General features: G+C 33.1%; 1 protein-coding gene across 1 annotated transcript; it reads left to right on the top strand.

Annotated features, from left to right (window-relative positions):
• Positions 1-305: 305 nt before the first annotated feature.
• On the top strand, positions 306-959 carry LOC131042566 (protein VACUOLELESS GAMETOPHYTES-like). Its single transcript, XM_057975882.2, has one exon. The coding sequence runs from the start codon at positions 306-308 to the stop codon at positions 957-959; it is 654 nt and encodes a 217-aa protein (XP_057831865.2).
• The last annotated feature ends 23854 nt before the right edge of the window (positions 960-24813 follow it).

The raw sequence follows: 24813 nt of genomic DNA, 5'->3' as shown, positions 1-24813 counted from the left end.
CCACTACTGTATGTCGTACAACTCCCCTTCACACCACCGTACAACATCTTTTCTTGAACGGGGGTGAAAAGTATGTAGCGTGTGGAAAACGGCAAGTGGAAGAAAACAGACGCGTGAGATTCATCCAATAATCAATTGGATGTCTTCCGACTCTCAACCGTTGACGTTAAAAACCAGGTCATCCAGGTCATGGCTGGGAAGAGCTTTATTCATCGGAGAAACCATGTCAATAGGTTTTTCATAAGAGCTTTATTCATCGGAGAAACCCATGTCAATAGATTTTTCATAGCTTATTCGCTGAAAGCATGGCAGGTCGAGAAGAGGTTTGGAAACATAGCCGCCATGAGCATGGACTCCGTTTGAGGGAAGGACTTCCACGTTACAGATGCAGTGGATGCAAAGCCCTTGGAGCCGACGTCGGATATAAGTGCGGATCGTGCCCCAATTTTGTGTTACACAGGCCCTGTGCTGATTTGGCTGATGAATACATCCATACCTTGTTTCCGGAGCATCCATTTAATTTTCGGCGCAGGACTCGTTTGCGGCATGGCTGTGACGCCTGTGGAAAGTTACTTAGAGGCTTTGTGTTCCAGTCTAGCAGGGGTATGAGGCTTCACCCGCTGTGCATGGTGGTTCCCGTGAGGTTCAGACACAGTGGTCATCGAGATCATGACCTGCAGCTTGTTGTACAGGACGAGGGAATATACAAATGTAAGAACTGCGATTGGCAGAATACGAAATGGAAATATCGGTGTAGTAATCTTGACTGTGGAGTGAGGCTGGACATGAACTGTGCTATAGTGGATACTCTTCGTCTATCCGAATATGGCATTACGCAAGTTTACAAGCCAAGCAAACTCAGACGTGCTCTGGGAATGACTGCAGAGGTAGGTAAAGTTGTTTCGAGCGCCATGGTAGGAGTCACCCCTACTGTTATTGGTGGAGGAGTTAGACAATAATGGAGGAGGTGACCATGGAAGAGAAGGCAGCGGAGAAGATGCAGGTGGGAAGACCTAGTTGTTCCCAAAATATTACAGGTCTGATGTTCGTATTTCTCTAGTAACTCTCTGTGTTTTTTAAAGTTATGCTAGATCTGTTAAGAACGACGGTGGATTTGTTCTGACTATATCTATTCCCCCAAGAATTTTCTTCTTGCTGGGCATTTGGTATGGAGATTGGAAAGTAAAATTTTGACACTTTTTCTTGCTTGATAAATTATTTTAAATTTCTTTTTGTTTTCTAATCAGCGTCTTCAGTAGTGTTTAGATCTGATATTGCGTTTAACTTTTATTTCAAGTAAAATTTATATTGGTTAATGGTTGAGTTCTTTGTCTGCTATCTGTTGGATTCCAAACCACACCTTCTCTTTGGTTGTGTTTTATTTTTAGAATCTTTTTATTATAGATCGTTATCAATCTATGTCTTTAACCTATGCCTATTCATTTATGGAGGATCTTAATGTGTGTTAACAATTTATTAAATTCTATCCCTGGATCGGGCATTCTCTCCATGTACCACGCAGAGATAATCATGTAGATTCTCTCACTAAGCTAACAAGAACAATGAGATTTTCTGGTGCAGAGAGGCTATAGGCCTTGCCTCTTCTCACACTTATTTTATTTTATATTTTCTATTATGTCATTTCTATGTAAGTATCCAGTGGGAAAGTATTAAGATCAATGTTCTATTCACTTGCAATCTTATATCTAATATTATTTTATATCCATTCTATATGATAAATCTAAATCTAGATCTTTGATTTTATAGCCTTTTTTAAATATTAAATATTTTGACGAGTCAAACCTATCAAAGATTGGATTACAAATCATTAAAAGCCACTACATTATTTAAAAGTAGAGATCTAAAACTAATTAATTAAAGGTTGGTTCATAAATCATAAAAGCCAATTATGACAACTAACACTCCATTTTACCATGATCTCATTATTTAGTGCCATTACAATAAAATTTGCATTGGGGAGAGTAGAGATCTTGTCATAATTGGTGGAAACGATAGTGATCATCACGTTCAACATAGAATGTTAGTTGTGGGAATGGTGCCTACTAGGAATTATGGAATAAACAATGTTGTAATTAATTGGCTTCCATCTATTGTACATGTCCAATGCATGATGGAACATAGGTTTTATTATTATGTACCATGGTTTTGGGGACCACTTCATAGAAACATCTTGGTAGTTTCTTGTTTTATTTTCTATATATATTAAGTTTATGAGATAAGTGTTGATCATTGTTATGAAGATGGGGTGCGATTATGTAATTGAAATGTTATTAGACTGAAAAAATAAAATGAATAAATTGTATTAGTGTAACCTTATTCTTAATATTAATACAAGAGAATATCAAAACATATTTTCTTAAAAATAAATATAAAGAAAGATCATAAAAAAGGGTCATCCCTTCCACACAATTCAAACATACATTGTTTTTTATTAGGGAAAAAGAGGATTTTACAGGGACCTGAAACCACAGAGTTACAAGCTAAAATAAAATAAACATTCAAAGTCCACTATTATAGAAAAGTTGTCAAACAGACAAAAGGACAACAAACCAAACCAAAAGACAACAAAAGCTAAAACTAGCAAAACATTAACCAAAAGACTTTAAAGTCTTAGCTATCTCAGTTTCGAGAATGTTCATCTCTTGGGCTGCCTTCTTCAGGTCCTAGAACTTCTGAGTGGAAGACTCTACCTTTCTCTTCAGGTTGGCTCTGGTTCTCTTGGAGGGACAAGATTCCTCTTTCTGGCCTTTTTCTCTATCAATGTCAAGGTCCACAATTAGGGAACCCTGTTGGGACTTGTTCAACTTATCCACCAATGTATTCATAGTGGTCGCAGAGTTCTTCACAATCTTACAGGTTTGCTTCATAATGGCGTTCATTGTTTCCACGATTTTACTAATTTCCCCTCCAAGTTGCATGGTCTTTTTCTCATTTTCCTTTTTCATCTTATTCATTAGTTCCACGGTTCTTTGGAGACACTCTGTCATCAACAACTTCTCTTCTTCAGTCCCTACTGCCTCTTCAGCAATCTGAGGCTACCATTTTTCTAACAAATCATCTAGTTTGCTAGACACTGCCCTATTCTTTAGGTTAATGTCTTTAATTTCATGAAAGATGCACTTTAAAACCCTAAAGAAGTCCACAATGCCATTTCTGGCAATAGCCAAGATATCATCTAGAAATTCCATGTTCGGTTTAAAGTAATTGTCTTCAAGTTTGAGGTCTTTGGGGAATCTAGGCCTATTCTCTCTATCAGTGGTAGGGTGAGAAGAGTGGGATCCTTCAGAGGGACTAGAGGTATCGAAGGAGTCTTTCGACGAGTCCTCAAAGTAAGAAACCAACGTATTCTTAGGAGGTTAGCTTTGGAATGGGTTTTATTCAAACATACATTGTTATTTTATTAAAATAAAAGCTAAAACTTCAAATCAGTTTTTAGAAAAGGGAGCAATACAACCTTTATAATAGACATATTGATGTGAAAATTTATATGATAAGTCACACCTCCAAACTTAGTTATACAAAGATAAAAAAATTAATTCATATTTAAAAAAAATAAAGATTCTAGATATTCCATAACCATTTTTTTTAATTAATTACATTCATTTACATTTTTAATTGTAAGTTTGTTTCACAGGAAAAATTTTCATATAACAATCATTTTTCTATTTATTTCATTATATTAACTAGTTAACACATATCCTAGACTAACTCCTTACCTCTTTAGTATGCTTGAATATGAGGTATAAGTACAAAATAGAAAACTTACTTGGGGCTTACTACTTTAGTCTATGTTTGCCCATTTTCTTGCTAACAAGAGTTTTATTTCTATTTGAATAATAACAAATCGCATTTGTTATAGTTTGTGCAATTTCATTTTATTGTATTTGTGGTAGCTTAAAGAGAAGAGAAATTTAAATCATATATCATCTTATATGATAAGACAATGACATGACAGTTAAAAATCCCAAATAGTTTATTTAATATGGGGGGAAATAAATAAAACAAGTTGCAACACATGTAGTCTCTATAAATAGTTTATTTAATATGTAGGGGCAATAAATAAAACAAGTTGCAACACATGTAGAGTCTCTATAAAGTTGGGCATGATGAACATGAACATAAAGGAGCTAGAGAATGTAGGAAAATATTTCTCACAAAGAAGAAATTAATTTTTTTTGAATGTGATAAGATTTAGAGATGTATATGTAATTGTAGGTTGATATAATAAAAAATATATATAGAATCTTCAAAAAGATAAAAAAAATTAGTGGTTTTTCTAGGTTCGTTGAAGAATACATCATCTTATCATGATATGATTGTGAGATAATGAGTGAATTAGTAAAATAAAATTTATTAGAGAGTTCATTTATGTGATCTCATGGACTGTGTAGAGTAGGGAGATTGTCTATTTGTAGTAATTTTATATTAGAGGTTAGTAGGAAGTATGTAAAAATGTAGAATGGGTTGAAGAATGTAACATAGACTCTAATACTCATACAAACACACAATATTTCATGAAATGGATTTTGAATTTTAGATAACCAATTGTTTACATTAGATGACCATGCTTGTGTTTTAGAGCTTATATAACAAGATACATTTACAATATATAGTTTCATTAAATTGTTTAGTGATCTATTTTAAACATGTGCATTTCTCTCACTTTGAATTAGTGCATGTAGAAGGTCAATGAAATATGATGCTAATGAATTGTGTATGTAATATGAAAACTATTTATTTCCTTGTATGACAAAACATTTGAATAAAAATAACTCCTCTCCTTCCTCCAATGATGAGATCTATCCAAAGTAGAATATATATGCTTTTAGCTGAACCTATCACTATCTACATAAAAGTGGAGAACTTATGTAAATTAGGGGCAATATAAAGATAAATATGAAATAAGTCTATTTGTGTTTGTAATGTGTTTTGTATTTATAGATTGAAGGATTAATATTTATGATATAAAAATCAAATTTACCATAGACAAATCATAATATATGAACCCTGAACCTTGAGTCAGAAACTATAAACCATAAAACTTAAACCTTTATTCCTAATTACTATTTTTTAAAATAGTGTGCATACAAATTTAAGCATCATTTAATACCTAAAATCACCAACTCACAAAATACATATTTCTTTTTCATGTAATCTCATTTTTCTTTGATCAATACAAATTTCTTTTTACCATTATTTTAATTGTTTATCTAAAAATAGGACAAACACAATAAATAGTGTGCATACAAATTTAATCATCATTTAATAGCTAAAATCACCAATTCACAAAATACTATTTCTTTATCATATAATCTCATTTTTCTTTGATCAATACAAATTTCTTTTTACCATTATTTTAATTGTTTATCTAAAAATAGGACAAACACAATAATTTTTCTAGAAAACAAATTATTAAGGGAGAGGGTCTTATGGTAATGAGCTCTATGTTTGTGCTTCCCAAAATCTATCTTAAATATTTTGAATTTTTGTGAATTGCTTACATGTCAAGACCCCTACTTAAAAAAGGGTTTTAAGTCTGTATGGTCAAATATGATGCCACATCACATACCTTTATTGTCAAGGTGTCCAAAATGATCTCTGAATGGAATAAGACCTATGCTCTAAGTCATATTTATTGGTATGTTAATGTGGCATCACATGATTGATTGTTTTTTCAAATTTACTAAAATCTTTTTGAAAATAAATGTTAACATGACACTCTTTGTGCTCCACTAATAATTTAATTTACCTTGTACAACTACTATCTCAAATATAAGACCCCACACAAACAATCTATTTTTTTTTAATAAATTGAGTAGGCCCTAGTTGCAGCATTTTCTGTGTAGATTCATTCCACCATTGCGTATTACTTCGTAACTGCACCCGTCCTTGTTACACAATGCTCCGATCTATTTTCAATTACAAAGTTTGGCAGGTAGCCGTGTTCTCCACTTCTCTGACATTTCCAATTACAATAAATTAAGGCAATTGAAATTTTAAAATTCCCCAAATTCTAGATTCCTGAATATTGAATATATCAACTCTAATGCGTACTTGACCATGACAAAGCCAAACCCTAGAGTTCTAGAATCTAGCCTGTTCACCAAACATAGGGAATCTTGTGAATAACTAAATAAGGCTGTCATGTCACACAAGTTGCAGAGAGAGGCCAATCGGGTGAAGCAGAAACCATGGACAAAGCTTGTGCCACCGGGAATATCATATCAGGCTTTTCACGACTTGACCCCAAGTTTAAGACTTTTCAGCCTAATACATTCTAATTATTACATCAATTTTAAAAGTTTTTATTCTAAAGATGTAGTTGGATTGGCATCAATTGTATGTGTACGTATATGTATGTATAAATGTGAGATTAATTATATATATATACAATTGATGCCAATTCAATTAGGGCGTCACTAATTTACAAATAAAACAACATTCCATACAGTTTCTAAAATCTGTATATTTTTGCAAAATTTCCAACAGCTAAATTTTCATGATTTGCTGTAAAAACACAAAAAATCGAAGAATCAGTAGCTAAGGCATAGACAAAGGCATAGGAATCAGAACCAGCAAGAAGGTAGATCAGTACCATTTTGTGTGGGGATTAGTTGTTGACTATAATTAAATTTTGAATTAAAAATGATTCAATATTTACATTTGTTCACTCCATTTAATGTTAATTTGATATTTTTCTAGTTTTATTTATTTATATTTTAAATTTCATTTTATTCTATTGATAATGATAATATTATAAAAGACTATTTATGTTTTAAATTTAAAACTAGATGATTTCAAAGTACTAGATAAACGATAAATATAAGATAAGGAAGAATTTTTTTTATAATATTTAAAATGAGAATAATTAATATAAAATAATTAATTCTTAAAATAATACATTTAATATTAGATTTAACAAATAAAATCTTATTTACTTTCTCATTTTTTAATTAAATTTATTTTTCAAAAATTAGAATAAAATTTAGATAATGTGATTATTTTCATATTTGTCTTTTGTTCTTATTTATTATTTTGAAATATCATTATTTTCATTATTTCGTATTCAATTACTATTTTACATTTACTTAGTTGATTATTAAATAATTTTATAGTCATTTAAAATATTACTTGTAATATTTTATAGTCATTTAAAGAATGGGTCATGACATAGTCTCCACTTAAAATATGCATTGTCATGATGCACCAAAATAATATGATAACAAATATATGTATATATGATACAAATATATGTAATTTATTATGTTTTAAAAAAAAATAGATTAAATTTAAGGATATAATTGTTGCAACTCATTAGAATCTTTCCATGTGACATTTTCTATGTCATATTGATCCAGCCAAATTTTTTGTTGGTATACAACTCTATTGCAACGCCTTATTGTTATCATTTTCTATGCTTTTTCATTATGATTGACATACTTCTTAAGAAGTGGTATATGGAATCCATTAATGATTTAACATAAAGCTAGTTAATAAGCATTCACATTTATTAACTTTAAAATTTTGAAGGGTCTAACATATTAAGATGCTAACTTAGCCTGATTGAGATTTAGAGACACATTTTCTTGAATTGAATTAATTATCTTTTTTTTAATCCACATAATTCTTTATTTATCATATGCTTCTTTAAACCTTTTCCTTATATTCTTGATCTAATTTCCTACCATTTAAATTTTTAGGAATAATTCCAAATCTATCCTTTAAACTATCTCAAATCAAAGGTAATTCACACTTTCATTTACATAATGCTGCAAATGGGATTATTCCTAAGGATTATTATATGAAAAATCCACTAGTGGGTTAAAGTTTTTCAACTTTGATTATTGATCCATACTATACATACAAAAAAGATCTACAACTATTTGATTAATACTTTTTAATTTTCCATATATTACATGATAATATGCTATAAATGTTTCATTGGGTTCCTAAAGATAAATGCAAATTGGTCCAAAATCTTTATGTGAACCTAAATCCCCATTTGATGTGATATTTTCAATAATTCCATAGAATCTAAATATCTCTTTTAATTAAACTATTTGCTAAATTTAGGGAATCATTAGATAAGATACCTTAGTAAATTTATCCCCTGCCATCAATATGTAGTATGTCTATAAGATGTCATTGGTAACCCCTATACAAAACCTATACTTATAACCACCCACTTATGATGTAGCATATAATGGGGATATATCAATCTAGTTAGGTAACTATGTTCTACTTTAACTCTTTAAAACTCTTTATACTTTTTCATAAAAAATATTGTAGTCTTCTAAATTATTAGCTAGAAGATAACTTCTTAAGATCTCTGTACATATTAGTCAATCTTAGATGTCATGATTAGGGAGTAAATTATTCTACATGTCTAGGTTTATCCTCTAGCTTTGGGTTCCTTGGAGCATGGGGATTTGCATAATTTTGCAATGGATTTGTAGAGAAGATGGTGTTGAACACACTTTACAACTAAGAGAGGGGTGAATCAATGTAGAACAAATACTTAAACATAATTACATAATCCACAGTCAATTTAGCCTTACTCTTATCAACAACAACGAAAGATAAAATAATGAAACACTATGCACAAGTGAACACCAAATTTACATGGAAAACCCAAATAGGGAAAAACCATGGTGAGAGTTAACTCACAATATAATAAATGATTACAATTTTGTTTTAGGCTCACTACCAAGCAAGCACAGTATTCCCTGTAGGACTTGTAGGTTGAGATGCACTATTCTAGGAAAACATACAATGGATGTGAAAGTTGAGACACACTACCTCAAGGAAAGGTATAGAGCTTGTAGCGAAGACACACTATCTTCAAGAAAGGTACATGAATATGTGAATCGAGAATGAATAGGTCTTTGGAAACACAAACTTTGACAATATCTAGATATGAAGTCATCCTAAAACATTTTTCTATCATAGCACACACGACACACAATATTTGGAAACACAACACGCACCACACACTTTTTATAACAATATTTGGAAACACAATCCACACCATGCACTTTTTGTATCACAACTTCGCATCACTAAATTTTGTAAATTATATAATCATGTAAGTGCAACACGCATATTGATCCACATAGTCATATACACCAATAACATTGCTTTGATGTTATATATAACATCCTCTTCATTACAAACATCAATTACATCAGTTGCAGCAGAGGAGAAACATAGGTCCTATGAAAATGATCATAAAAACATAAATATGGTGAATGTGGTCCAATCTAAGAGATAGAGAGGACCCAAAAAACATCATATCACTTATTTCTCGGTATTTGAAAATAATTCACATGCTATCACACATCCTTCGAGGTCAGCAACAAGGTAAAGTGTAGATACATCAATCAACACACCACAAGTTAGCCCAAAACATATCTTCTAGATGTGCAAGCTCAATGTGGATCCCCACATGCCAAGGTAGGACCCAAAATTAATGCACCACAATCTTGTGAATAAATAAATAAGTTATAATCTATGAGGATGGGGAATCTTGTGAATAAATAAATAAGGATATCATACTTGTGCCACACACTTAAAACAAGTTGTATAGAGAATCCAATCAAGAGAAAATTGGTGAAACATAAAGCATGGAAAAAACTTGTGCCACCAAAATATTATATCAAGGTTTTCATGACTTGAATCCAAGTTTAAGACTTTTCAGCCTAATATGTTCTAATTATTATGTGTAAGTGTAAGTGTAAGTGTAAGTGTATGTGCATGTGAATAAGCATGTGTATGTGTATGTGTATGTGTATGTGTATGTGTATGTGTATGTGTATGTGTATGTGTATGTGTATGTGTATGTGTAAGTGTATGTGTATGCGTATGTGTATGTGTATGTGTATGTGTAAAACAAGATAATTTCAAAGTACTAGATAAAAAGATAAATGTGAGATAAGGAAGAAAAAAAATAAAAATAAATGAGAATAATTAATATAAAATAATTAACTCTTAAAATAATGCAATGAATATTAGATTTATCAAATAAAATATTTATTTTAAAACTTTATTTATTTTCTCTTTTTTTTTTATTAAATTTATTTTTCAATAATTAGAGTAAATTTTAGATATTGTGATTATGTATATGTGTTTGTCTTTCATTCTTATTTATTATTTTTAAATATCATTATTTTAAATGGATAATTATTTTTATTATTTCATATTCAATTACTATTTTGCATCTAATTAGTTGATTATTAAACAATTTTGTTGTCATAAAATATTAATTATAATATTTTCTACTATTAGAAAGAATGGCCCATGACATAGTCCCCCCTTAAAATATGCATTCCCATGATCGACAAAAAACAATGTTGTAACAATATTGATTATTAATCTACCTATTTCCTGTTTACTTTCCTGGGATCTTGTATTGCAAATGGAGAAAATCCACCACTCCACCAAGGTTTAATTTTTCTAATGTACAAGTATGCCTTTGCCTACTCCCCAAATTGAAGCTATTTTCTCTCTTTGCCTGGTAATGCTGAGCCAAAAAAGGAAAAATAGGGGTACTCTGTAAAAATTGAACTATTTGAAACAAAACCCATATGCTCTCCTAATTCCACCCCTCCCCCCCCTGCCCCTTAGCTAAACATAAGGGTAAGAAACTGTTGGTTTGTAGGAAATTGAGCCCCTTGAGGTAGTCCTACTCAAAATTAACCTGGACAAAAGGAAACTAGACACTCCCAAAAACAACCCCGCCAAAGCTAAAAAGACTGAGGACTCTGGAAGGAAAAGTATTACAATTAATATTGACTTGCACAACTCAAAGAATGAGGAGGAAAAGATATCGAAGAGGGAGAAGAAGGAGAGTAGTTTAGGGGAAAGAAGGTTCTCTAAGCTACTAGCTAAGGAAAATAAGTGTTTACCTGAGACAATGAAGACCATAAATCTAGAAGAGGCCTTTAATCTGGAGGAAGCAAATGATATATCTAACGAGGATTTAGAGGATGAAGAGTTCCAAGTTGAAGAAGAGGAACAAGAAGAATGGTACAAGGAGGAGATGGAAGAAGAGAGAGAATCCTCAGAGGACTTGAAGGAATCTGATCCACATTCACAACCTTTCAATTCTCAAGAGGAAGTTGATATGGTCCCCTGCTCCCTAAATATGTCGTTAGACAAAGAAAAAAAAAAAAAAACCTAAAGGATCAGATTACGAATATGAAAGAGAGACTCCTAAACCTCCAAAACTAAAAACTCCAAGACTACAGGTAACATTTTAATAATATATGTGAGGCCTTTGGTTCGCTCTGCACCATCACTGATGGTATCATGAGAAAGGCTGCCATGGGGGTCATGTCTGGCTAGAATAAGATTAAAAAAATAAGGCGAGGAAGTTAGAAAAGGAAGGAAACATGGACGAGGACAATAAAGATAGAGAGGACAATCAGAAGGATACCTAGGTCAGCTTGCCATATAAACCAAAATTTTATAATGACAATCTCCATAGTCAAATTACTTAGCTTTGGTGACTCAAAATAATTATATTATGCTCGATAGGTGGTGGTTAGTCAGTACTAGTATGTTTAGTTATAGAGGTCAATGTTAATTTTTTATTACTTCTGGGGAACAACCCATTGGGCTTTCTTAACTAGCTGCTTGATGCTAGTTCTTTTGAAGTTGTACTCTATTTTTGTTGTCTTATAGGATCGGGGCCTTCTCCATGCTAACATAAGAAAAAAAATGTTATAACAAATATATATAATTTATTATGTTTGTAAAAATAATTAGAATAAATTTAAAGATATAATTGATGCATCTTATTAGAATCTTTCAATGTGGAATTTTCTATGTCATATCGATCCAACCAAATGTTTTTGTTGGTCTACAGTTCTATTGCATTGCCTTATTGTTAAATATCATTTTATATTCTTTCTTACTATCAACGACATACCTCTTAAGAAGTGGTACATGAAATCCATTAATGTGTTGGATATGTTGTTGTCATTGATCTCAACATATTCCTTTGTTGTAGAGTGTTGTCTGGTATTCCAGTGATTGTATTGAGTTGATATGGGTTGTTTATCTATTTGGGATGCTGGAATAATTTATTCCTTATTGGTTTCATTGATACGAGAGATTTCTTGATCATATTGTTTGATCCAATTCGTAGTTCAGTCTTTATGTGTAGTGGTTGGCAAAGTTTGGTATTTTCTCTGGTGAGCTCTGGTATGATCATATCTTTGGTTGCAGTTTTGGGAGAATGTTTTTGATGTTCATGTGTATCTTCGATTTATATGGTTCATGATTTGGTGCTCCGCAAGTTATCTTTCTAGTCCAAATTGCTGTTGTTGAGTGTTCCTGAGAGTTAGCGTGTTGATCGATGAAGATTTATATAAGTGGTGTTAGTGCAGCTTTTGTAGATGGTTCTAATGTTCTTGTTGGTAAATCTTGATTGTGTCATATATGTCTTGGTGGTCTGAATTGATTCTTGTACGCGTTATTGGTGATTTTGCTGATCTGATGATATTCTTCGTGTTATGCGGTATTCTTGGTGGTGTAGCGTGTTGTGGTTGATCTTGGCAAGATTTTAGGTGGTGATGCATGTTTGGAGATTTGATTTAGGTCCATGTTATGTCATGTATATCATTTTATTGGTCTAGTAGTTCACATATGTATTGTGTGATGCAATTTTGTCATTAAGGTTTGAGGGTTTGGTCGACCCTGTAGTCAAGGTTGATGAAGTGTATAAATAGGTTGTATAGTCATGTAATTTGGGTATCAGATTTGTGTATGCATTATCAAAGAGTGGTGTATGGGGTTCTTAAGCGAACTTATTGTTCGTGTGGTGTATTGATCAGAGATTGTTGCAGGTGAGACAAATGTGATTAACTAGAACTATCATAAGGCATAAGGAGAAGCTATATTTGCAGTTCATGTAATTTGGATTGTAGTCTGAATCTTACTGTAAGGTAATGAGACTTCCCTTTGAGTAGTGAGCTCTAGGAAGTGTTCCTGAATGCATGTGCATTCCCCATTGTAATATTTACACATACTACTATAGAGTATCATCTTATTGTGGGTAGGTTCCCACCATGGTTTCTCCCTTAACCGGGTTTTCCACATCAAAATCTTGGTGTTATGTGTTGTGGTATCATTATTCTCATATTTATTCTTATTGTTGTTGTTAAGATCTGAGATTGTGCTTAAATTAATTAATCCAGTGAAAATTGATTCACCCCCCCCCTCTTAGTTTTCCTTCTTGGTTGCTGCTAACAATTGGTATCAGAGCTCGATCCTTCGAAAGAAGCTTGACCACTTGAGGAGATCCAGGATGGCAACTTATGTGTTCAAGAAGGAGAGTCCTAGATTTGATAGAAGCAATTATATTGTTTGGAAGGACGGGATGGAAGTTCACTTGAAATGTCTTGGAGAAGAGTATTGGAAGATCACAAAGAATATTTATAACGTTCCTCAGAATGGACCAGTTACCGCTACTGAACATAACATAAGACCTAAGGAATCATTGTTGAGTGCCTTAAATAATTTAGAGATGACTAATGTGTGGGTTTGCAAACTACACATGAGATCTGGAAGAAGCTTGAGACCTTGTATGAAGGAGATGCACAAGTTAAAGTTCCTAAGTTGCAGAGCTTGAAAGGGAAGTATGAAGCATTGAAGATGGCTAAGGTGAATGATATTGTCATGAATATCAGATGTGTTGGTGGAACCCTTGAAGAAGATGAGATTTTTTCTAAGGTGTTAAGATAATTGCCTCTTTATAAACATAAAGTAGTTTCTATTGATGAGATCTGGAGAGTGACTACAATGACTAGAGATATGCTAGTTGGAAAGCTTACTGCATTTGAGTTGAGTGAATTTGGAGAATCACATGGTAAATCTGAGACTGCATTCAAAGCCTCTATATCTGAGATGCAGAAGTATGATCCGAGAGAAAGTTCTTGTTAGGTATCCAAATTTGAAAGAGAGAAGAAAGAAATGGAAGATAAAGAAAGATAACTGGATGAGCTTGAAGCCCTTATTGCTTGGAGATTTCCTAAAGAAGCCAATAAGTATGATGAAAAGTTACCTTTGAAATGTTTCTCTTGTAATAATATTGGACATTTTGCTTCTAGATGCCCTGGGAGAATGTCTAGATATGATAATCATGACAAATTTGAAAGACATGATAGATCTAATAGGAATGGTATATATGAGAAGCATGATAAGTATGATAAGCCCTATAAGCCCTACCGGAAGTATAGAAATCAGAAGAGATGATATTATGCTCCTGATGAAGGTGTAACAGATGAGGAATTAATAAATGGGAATTGAGAAGACAAATTTCTATTTATAGCTATTAAGGAACATGATTCGATATCAGTGAATCCTACAAGATGAATTGTTGATATAAAAGCTTTAGCTGCTAAGATTAAAGAGAAAGATGAATGGGTGATTGACAGTGGTTGTTCACATCATATGACAGGTGATAAAAGAAAATTTGTAAGTATGGAAATATATGATGGTGGAATAGTGAAATTTGGAGATGACAAAGCTTGTGTTATTTGTGGTAGAGGTTCTATATTTTTCAATGGTAAGCATAATACTGAAGATGTCCTGTATGTTGAAGGTTTGAAGCATAATATTTTGAGTGTTGGACAGATGGTTGACATGGGATATGATGTGCAATTCAAGAATGGTAAATGTAAGATCCTAAATGCCTCTAGTATAGAGATTGTATCAGGTACTAAGACTAAAGGTAATATCTTTCACTTGAATGTTGGTGAGAAAATTTGTTTGATTGTTCAAATTGATGAAAGTTGGTTGTGACATAGGAGAATGTGTCATGTTAATTTTGACTACATGGCAAAAATAAGTTCTACTCAATCTATTAGAGATATTCCTAAGACTGTGAAGCATACTAATCTAATATGTAAGGAATGTCAAAAGGGAAACCAAACAAAAATTTCATTCAAGAGTAAGCTATATTCATCTAATGGATTGCTAGATCTTGTTTATACTGACTTATGTGGTCCTACAAGAGTGAGAAGCATGCAAGGAGACATATATTTCATGTTGTTGATTGATGATTATTCAAGGATGATGTGGGTTACCTTTTAAGAGAGAAATTAGAAGCGTTGGAGAAATTCAAAATATTCAAAACCAGAGTGGAGATTGAGACAAGATTAAAGCTGAAGTGCCTGAGATCTAACAGAGGAGGAGAATTTACATCAGGAGAGTTTGATACATTTTGGGAGAGGAATGGAATTAGAAGACAATTATCTACTTCTAGAAACCCTCAGTAGAATGGATTTGTTGAAAGGAAAAAAAAAACTATCCTAGATGCTGGAAGGACTATGTTGATTGGAGGAAATGTTGCACAGACCTTTTGGAGAGAAGATGTTAGAAATGTTGTTTACACATCTAATCGGGTGCATATTAAAGGTGATTCTGGTAAGACTCCTTATGAGCTATAGTTTGGTAATGTTTCTGCAGTTAGATATTTCAAAAAAATTAGAAGTAAATACTATATCAAGAGAGATGAAGATATAGGAATGTTTCATAAGTCGATAAAGATAATGTTGGGAGTTTAGGTGGTTGGGACAATTTCTTTTGGACCTTATCGACAAACCAATAAGGTTTTAATTTCCAAAACCTTTCAATTTCAAGAAATGCATTTTGGAATCATTTAGAGGTTCATGAACCCTCAAAATTTTTCTAACAATCAAAGTAACAACATTGAAACCTTAATGATAATGATGATTTTGGTTAATCTATATCAGATGTTGAGTAATTCTGGAACAATATAAATTTAATCACTTTGAATTGAAATATATTTTTACTTGAAACTTTTCAACTTATGTATAACAACCCTATATGATTTCTTGTTGATTTGTTTTGTTTCAGCCTTCTCAAAATTTGAATTTTAGATGTTTTCATAATCTTTCTACAAAAAGATATTGTAAAAATTATATCTCTTAAATGAAAGGGAGTTCTAGCTTGAAGATTTTTTACCTTATATTGAATAAATTCATAAATTTTTCTTTGTAATTATTTTTTTCCAACATTTTTAAAAAAAAATTCTTTCAACTTAAATGGATCTCTTTATTTAATTTTCAGTCTAATTCGATAAACTAGAGACAAGAAACATGTAGCACCAATATTTTGTGGCTACAAAATATGATTTGAAGACTTCAATTTGATGATTTTTTTTACATTTGTGGAACTAATAACCATTATAATCAAGAACTATTGAATCGAATGGGTTTTGCTAGAAGAGGTTGACATATGACGACAATTGGTAAATTGATGTTGAAGTAATAATTTTTTTGAGGTTAAAAATGGGACAAACAATAGATAAACCCAATGTATCTCTCAAAGGCCCATCAAGAGTATGACCAACAATAAACATCTTAATAATATCCTCAAAGAAATATCTAGCAAGAGAGCCATAGATAGGAGAGTTTGTAGATGTAAGAAAAGATCTATCATCAAATGTAGAAGGAATATGCTCCCCAAGTATGATATCAAATGAAGAAAGGTTTTTTAATGTGGAAAAATAGGGTTACTTCTTTATCATTATTTTTCATACAAGTTATATAATAATTATGAATTGGATATAAAAATGAACAAAAATCTGCTAAAATGGATAGGAAGGTTGTAACAAACTGTATTAAAGATGAAAAATCAAAGACAATATGAAACAATGTTTATATAGATTAAAGAACATCTTCTATGTGTGGTGCAAGAAGATAGTTCCATCAAATATCCATGTGTAAGATGCAAAAAAACTATGAAAACACACTAAGGTACTGGATATATAAGTGAACATAGGACAAGGATATGAGCTAAGTAGTCCAAAACAAAATAGGGAGATGCATGGGTACAGATCAAAGAGGTTAAAAGATAATGAAAATAATGTCCTAACTAATTTACATTAAATCTAAAATTAAAGTAATACAAAAATTAAATGTTAGAAAAATAAGGGACATGGATAAAACACTAACAAAAATTTTAGAGGATGTATAATCAAACACATTCACCAAAATGAAATAAAATAGAACATCTATTTAAGGTACCTACATTAATTAATTAATTAGCAATCAATAACACAACTATACTATAATAGATAAATTAGTTTAATGAAGAAATACTCACATACTTTTTGAAATTAACAAAGAATATGTAAGTAATTAGCTGAAAATATGATGATATGTCTCTTTCCTTCTGATCTAATTCTATTGTTTCCTATCAAAATTTAGATATCAACACTTCTATGATTTATATATAGCATGTGTTTTGTTTAGCTTGAATCCTACATATAACTTATCTCTACATTAGAATTTCAATTCAATAGTTATGACTCTAACATTTTTGTGGCCTTGATCTTTACATTCAAATCCCTATGAATTTGTTTCTTTATTTGGATGTGATAATGCCTATAAATACTCTTTGGGTTTGTTTTGCTGAGTGTGGTAGCCGGCTTTCTCCACTACGTCCACCTTAATAAAAGGCTTATATCAATTTTACCTTTTGACCAAGTTCAAATATACACGAAGTTTAAATGCATATTCCTATCACGCTCTTGTGATTTTAGAAATTGATGCAATGTTCTAATGATTTGATGATATCATGGTACATACCGTGACATAAATGGATGATTGGATTAAACAATGGCATTATCTTTATAAATGACGTTATGGTGCCAAATTTTGAATACTTTGTATTTAAATTGATAATCAGTTTTCAATTTGAAGGAATCGAATCAAATTAGACCTACAATTGAATTGAAATTTAAAGTTTGAGATTCAAACTCACACCTACAATTGTGAAATGAGTAAACATCATAATTTGAGTTTTGAAGTTAAAGAATATAAATAAAAACTAAATCCAAATTCACACTATTAAGAGATAAAAATGGATAAAATACAAACTAAATGCCTACTTTTTACATAGACATATATCAATTTCGAGAAAATCTGAAGCAAGTTCAAAAATATTGTAAACTATACCTTTTTTTCATTTTTCATAGGACAATAATAAACGTGTAAGAGAGACAAAACCAATTTAAGTTAAAGCATGCATCACCACATGTTTCCAATTTCAAAAACAAACTCCTAGCAACAAATTTTTTTTTGTATGTGAGGTGCTTGTTCGAACTATTCTTAAATCACATACACTAAGCAACATATTAAGTCTGAAGAACATCAGTCAACTCAGAATGTTTAACACTTTTAAACCTAAAAATCAAAACTCAATGTACGAGATTTAAACCATCCGACTTATTCACCTCCTACTTCTTCCTCACCTACTACTTCTTCATCACTATTTCCTCTTTCATTATCACCTTCATCCTCACCATCACCTCCTTCCTCACCATCACCTGACCTGAAGATTGGCTTCTTTCTCTCCCCACTATATGCTTATGTTTCACATTCTACGTAAGTTCACTGGATATACAAATACAATATTATAATCATATTTAGAGATTCCAATCCAAAAAATCTATTTGATTAGGTAACCGACACATACTTTTATACTAATTATTGACCCGCATAAACATTTTCTCACAATCAAAACAGACCTACCCCATGAAATAATGGGTTGCGACTTTGCGGTATTTCACTTGGCTAATTATTCGGGTGTAAGAAGAAACTGAGGTTTCCGACTGTGAAGACAAACATCTATTCACAATAAGGTATTGACATGAACTCAAAAGAAATTCACACACAAGATGGCACTATTATTCGAGCATAAGATGAAACTATCATAACTTTCGTCGCATTTTCCATTTCTAAATTATGTTGTTTTTCCATTTTTAAGTTAGCATATTTCTACCTTTTTGGAAATAACAGAAATTAAAAGTTTTCACAGTTCATGATAACAAGATGGTGGTCAAAAAGGGATATAAGTGGATACTTTTTTTCTAAAATCAGGTGAACCTGAACTTGGAGGCAAAATTTGAAAGTCATCCACTCAAGATATGAAGATAATAAAACAACAAATATTGTAATACTCTGAATCTAGTTTCCAAACTATTAAACATTTTCAAAATTGGATAAGATTAAGGGGGTCAAATCCTTCACGCACGAAAAATTGACCCTGATTTTTTCTGAAAAACATAACATAGTGTCTAACGTGCACATCAAAAAATTCATAGTTAGATTTAGTATTTTGACAAATCCTTTGGCAGAAAAATAGTTAAGAGTGAGCACTAGAAGATGTGTTTTTTTGTAATTTTTTGTTGAATATTTTTTTTTAATGATTTTTCCAATCGAGCACATCCTGAAAATTAGGTATCTGTTTGTGCATGAAGCATAAGTTGCACTAAAAAAATCAAAAATTAAATTTATTTTTTTAAATTATAAAGAATCAAGTGCACTACAATAATATATAAAGTTTTTTTAATTTGGATAAATATATCAAAAGTTATTCAAAAAATGGTGCACCTATGTCTGTGAGAATTATGGAGACACCGGTAAAAGAAATTCAATAAAAATATGTTATTGTTGTTCAAATTGAAAAAAAATTATATGGTTAGAAAGCTCAAAAGATGGGTGAAAATATGATGGCAATTTTAGAAATACCCACTTGATGAAGTGTAAACTAGATGATGACAAAGTCGATAAACCAAGTTGATAAAATAAAACACGTCAAAAATGAGAGAAATGGAGGGAAATCAAACTTCCAAACCGTAGCTTTGTCATCCAGGCCTATTTCCAAGCCTAAACAATCAAAAGAACATACGATAAACTGATGGTTTAAAAAGTGCGTACAGGGTACTTATGGTGTAAGCACCACATACGCACTCTTTTTACTATAAACAACGTGTATGCACTATTGTATAATATGATATTCTATATATAATATGTGTATATACATATAATATATGTAATATATAATATGTGTATAATATGATATTGTATATATAATATATGTATATACATATAATATATAATATATGTATATATATATATAATATATTAAACATATATATACACATGTAAGTGTATTGTCTCCCCCTCTCAAATGCATACAAGGTGCCTCTCTCTTTCTCTCTCTCTCTCCTTCTCCCTTCCTCCATACCCCATCCCTCTTTCTTTTCTTCTCTCCCTCCCTCCCTCCATACCCCACTGCAACTGTGTCTGCACTTCTATAGAAGTAAGTGAATTTAATTCTTGTCTACAAGTTCCTCTTTGATTTTTATCAAAGTCGATAAACCAAGTTGATAAAATAAAACACGTCAAAAATGAGAGAAATGGAGGGAAATCAAACTTCCAAACCATAGCTTTGTCATCCAGGCCTATTTCCAAGCCTAAACAATCAAAAGAACGTACGATAAACTGATGGTTTAAAAAGTGCGTACGGGGTACTTATGGTGTAAGCACCACATACGCACTCTTTTTACTATAAACAGCATGTATGCACTATTGTATAATATGATATTCTATATATAATATGTGTATATACATATAATATATGTAATATATAATATGTGTATAATATGATATTGTATATATAATATATGTATATACATATAATATATAATATATGTATATATATATATAATATATTAAACATATATATACACATGTAAGTGTATTGTCTCCCCCTCTCAAATGCATACAAGGTGCCTCTCTCTTTCTCTCTCTCTCTCCTTCTCCCTTCCTCCATACCCCATCCCTCTCTCTCTCTCACTCCTCTCTCCCCTTCTCCCTTCGTCCATACCACATCCCTCCCTCTCTCCCCTTATCCCTTCCTCCATACCCCATCCCTCTTTCTTTTCTTCTCTCCCTCCCTCCCTCCATACCCCACTGCAACTGTGTCTGCACTTCTATAGAAGTAAGTGAATTTAATTCTTGTCTACAACTTCCTCTTTGATTTTTATCATGTATGCTCTCCTAATAAAATTGACTGATGGATTTGTGAGTGTATATTTAATAGGAAGAATAGGGTTTGAAATTGAACCACGAGTGTATTACCGTGACAAACAAAGAAACCTACAACAATATTCTTCTCAAATGTGTTTTTAATGAGTAGAGCAGATGTGGAAAATAGTGTCAACAAAGCAACATTATGAGTCAGAGTACCTACAATATGTTTTTCAGAAGGAAACAACAGGTAGGAAGAGAAAGAGGGAGAGTAACACAAATGATGTCTTGTAGAATGATAGTGGTGGGTATGCAAGAGTTCCCATGTTGTTACACAATGCCTGTCACCTAAAGAAATTAAAGTTTGTTGTATGCATGGCAGTGGTAGTATATGATGATCATCACTTGTCAAACAGCTTGGAACGGTACATACCCATGAAAGAAATCAAGTGTGTAATTCCTATAGTCACAATCAAGATCAGTTTTATAACCTTGCAAATTTAATAGCATCATATGCTTTAGAACTTAGGCAGTACTCTTAGGGTTAGGTCAAGCTCTTACACTTGCTTTTTAGCGAAGCCTCATTGTTTGTTCGCTTGGAGTCTCGATGATTGATGGATTTGTGTGTGTATATTGAATAGGAGGAATAGGGTTTGAAATTAAAACACGGGTGTATTACTGTGACAAACAAGGAAACCTACAACAATATTCTTCTTGAATGTGTTTTTAATGAGCAGAGAAGATGTGGAAAATAGTGTCAACAAAGCAACATGATGAGTTAGAGTACCTACAATATGTTTTTCAGAAGGAAACAACAGGTAGGAAGAAAAAGAGGAAGAGTAACACAGATGATGTCCTATAGAATGATAGTGGTGGGTATGCGAGAGTTCCCATGCTGTTACACAACGCTTGTCACCTAAAGAAATTAAAGTTTGTTGTATTCATGGTAGTGGTAGTATATGATGATCACCACTTGGCAAATAGCTTGGAACGGTACATACCCATGAAAGAAATCAAGTGTGTAATTCCTATAGTCACAATCCAGATCAGTCTTATAACCTTGCAAATTTAATAGCATCATATGTTTTAGAATTTAGGTAGTACTCTTAGGGTTAGGTCAAGCTCTTACACTTGCTTTTTAGCGAAGCCTCGTTGTTTGTTCGCTTGGAGTCTCGTTGTATGATGTTATATTCATAACTTTAAATTTAATACATCATTTTATTAGCCCACCATATGACCCCTTAGGTGTCATTAGAGGTCACATTGTTTCCTAAGAGGTCTTATGGTGTCTTGTGACCCCTTAAGACCCCCCAGGACACCAATGACCTATAAAAACACCATATGGTGTTCTAAAGGGTCCTACGGTGTTCTATGACCCCTTAGGACACCATTTGGTGTCGTTATAGGTCCTATGGTGTGCTAAGGGATAATATAGTGTCATATGACACCTTAGGACACCATATGACCCCTTAGATGTTGTTAGGGGTCATATTGTGTTCTAAGGGTCATATTGTGTCCTGGATTCAATATCTCTTCCTCTCCCTCCCTCCCCCTCCTTCTCTCCCTATCTCCCTCTCTCTCTCTCTCTCCCCTTCTCCCTTCCTCCATAACCCATCCCTCCCTCTCTCTCACTCTCTCCCCTTCTCCCTTTCTTCCATGCCCCATACCCCATCCCTCTTTCTCTTCTTCTCTCCCTTCATCTTTCTTTTCTTCTGTAATTCCTATAGTCAAAATCTAGATCAGTCATATGGTGTCCTATGTCCTTTTTCTCTCCCTCTCCCTCCTTCCCTCCCCCCTCTTCTCTCCCTATCTCCCTCCCTCTACCTCTCTCCCACTCTCTACCTTCTCTCTCTCTCTCTCTCTCTCTCTCTCTCTCTCTCTCTCTCTCTCTCTCTCTCTCTCTCTCTCTCTCTCTCTCTCTCTCTCCCTCCCCCCCCTACTCTCCCTCTCCCTTCATCCATACCCCTTATTCTATCCCACCCTCCCCCCTCTTCTCTACCTCTCCCTTCATCCATACCCCTTATTCTATCCCACCCTCCCCCCTCTTCTCTCCCTCTCTCCCTCCCTCCTTCCCTTCTGCCCCCCTCCTCTCTCCCTCTCCCCTGCTCTCCCCCCTCTCCCCCTCTCCCTCTCTCTCCCTCTACCTCCTTCCCTCCCCCCTCTTTTCTCCCTCTCTTCCTCCCTCTACCTCTCTCCCTCTCTCTACCTTCCCTCCCCCCTCTCTCTCTCTCTCCCTCTCTTTCCCTCTCCCTCTCTCTCTCCCTCTCCCTCCTTCCCTCTCTCTACCTTCCATCCCCCCTCTCTCTCTCTCCCTCTCTCTCCCTCTCCCTCCTTCCCTCTCTATCTCCCTCTCCCTCTCTCTGCCTCTCCCTCCCCCCTCTCTCTCTCCCTCTCCCTCCCTCCCCCTACTCTCCCTCTCCCTTCCTCCATACCTCTTCTTCTCTCCCACCCTCCCCCCTCTTCTCTCCCTCTCTCCCTCCCTCCTTCCCTTCCAAACCCCCTCCTCTCTCCCTCCACCCTACTCTCCCCCCTCTCCCTCTCTCTCTCTCTCTCTCCCTCCCTCCCTTTTCATTCACATCTTGTCTACTACCAATAGCGCATATGAGGTACTAAAACTATTACTTCACTTCCCTACCATAGCTTTTTTAAGGCAAAGGAGCGCGTATGCAGTAGTTATTACTTGTAAGTGCGTACGGGGTACTAAGCCCATTATTCGTTACCCTGCGATAACATTTTTTAGGCTTAGGAGCACGTACGTGCTACTTATTAGTCCAAAAAGGGAAAAAAGAATATCATTGGGCTTGTCAACATTTTATGGACTAACAACGTGTATGCGGTTATTAATGTAGCACGTACGCGGTTCATATACATAGTTTTAGTTGCCCAAGAGCCTCAATGGCCTCAAAAGAAGTTTTTGAGGTCGTTGAAGGCCCCACTAGAACTGTGTCTGCACTTTTATCACTGTTTTATACATAGAAGTAAGTGAATTTTTTGTTTTTGCATGATTTCAAATGATTGAATTTTCTTTCTTATTAGTTTTTGTCAATAGTATTGTGATTGTTTAATAGTTTGATTCCAAAAAATAGTGATAAGATGCATATTTATGGTTATTTATTTATTTATGAACTTTTGTTTACATATATATATGTAATATGATTCTATTTAAAACAATCGATATCAACTATGGGAAAGAACAAGCGAGGAATGATGGAACAACGAGAGGCTCAAAAGGAAAGACAAAGGCAGTGTATGAATAAATTGTGTGACATAAGAACAATGGGAGAAGAAGGTATGCCATCCTTAACATCTCAATTCGATTTACCAAATGAATATAATGCAATTGAAGAAGAGACACTTGATTTACCATTTGAATCTAATGCAATTGAAGAAGGGAAATTTGATTTACCATTTGAACCTAATGCAATTGAAGAAGATACTGCATTGAATAATCAATTAAATGATGAATATATTACACCTTCTCTACTTGATGAATTGAATGTACATAATGCACCGATGTTAACACCTCCTAGAATCATTCGTAGGAAACCAAAGTATCTAACTGACATTGATGAGAATATATTGAAGTCAATGCCCAATACAATGAATGAACGAACTTGTAGGAGAATGGTTAAAAGAATATAGCAAAACTATTTTAAAAACTTAAATCAAACCGCAAGATGTCAATTAATTATTCAAATGATTAAAAATTTGAATTTTAGAGAGACAATGAAAATTCTAGGTCTAAGATCATTTGAAAGTAACGGTTAAAGAACTATTGTGAGAAATCTATTTGATGCATATCAAGCTATTGGTTCAAAATCATGTACTAAAGATTCTAATGCTACTCGACATGTCATTACATCAACCATGATGAGCAAGAAAATTAAAAAAAATCATTTGATAAGCAAAACAAGTAAGTCATTAAACATTTATAGAACAAAATTAA

Source organism: Cryptomeria japonica, chromosome 9 (assembly GCF_030272615.1).
Source record: "Cryptomeria japonica chromosome 9, Sugi_1.0, whole genome shotgun sequence".
Lineage (NCBI taxonomy): Eukaryota > Viridiplantae > Streptophyta > Pinopsida > Cupressales > Cupressaceae > Cryptomeria > Cryptomeria japonica.
Note: the sequence above shows the minus strand (reverse complement) of the source record. Positions and strands in the feature narration are given on the sequence as shown.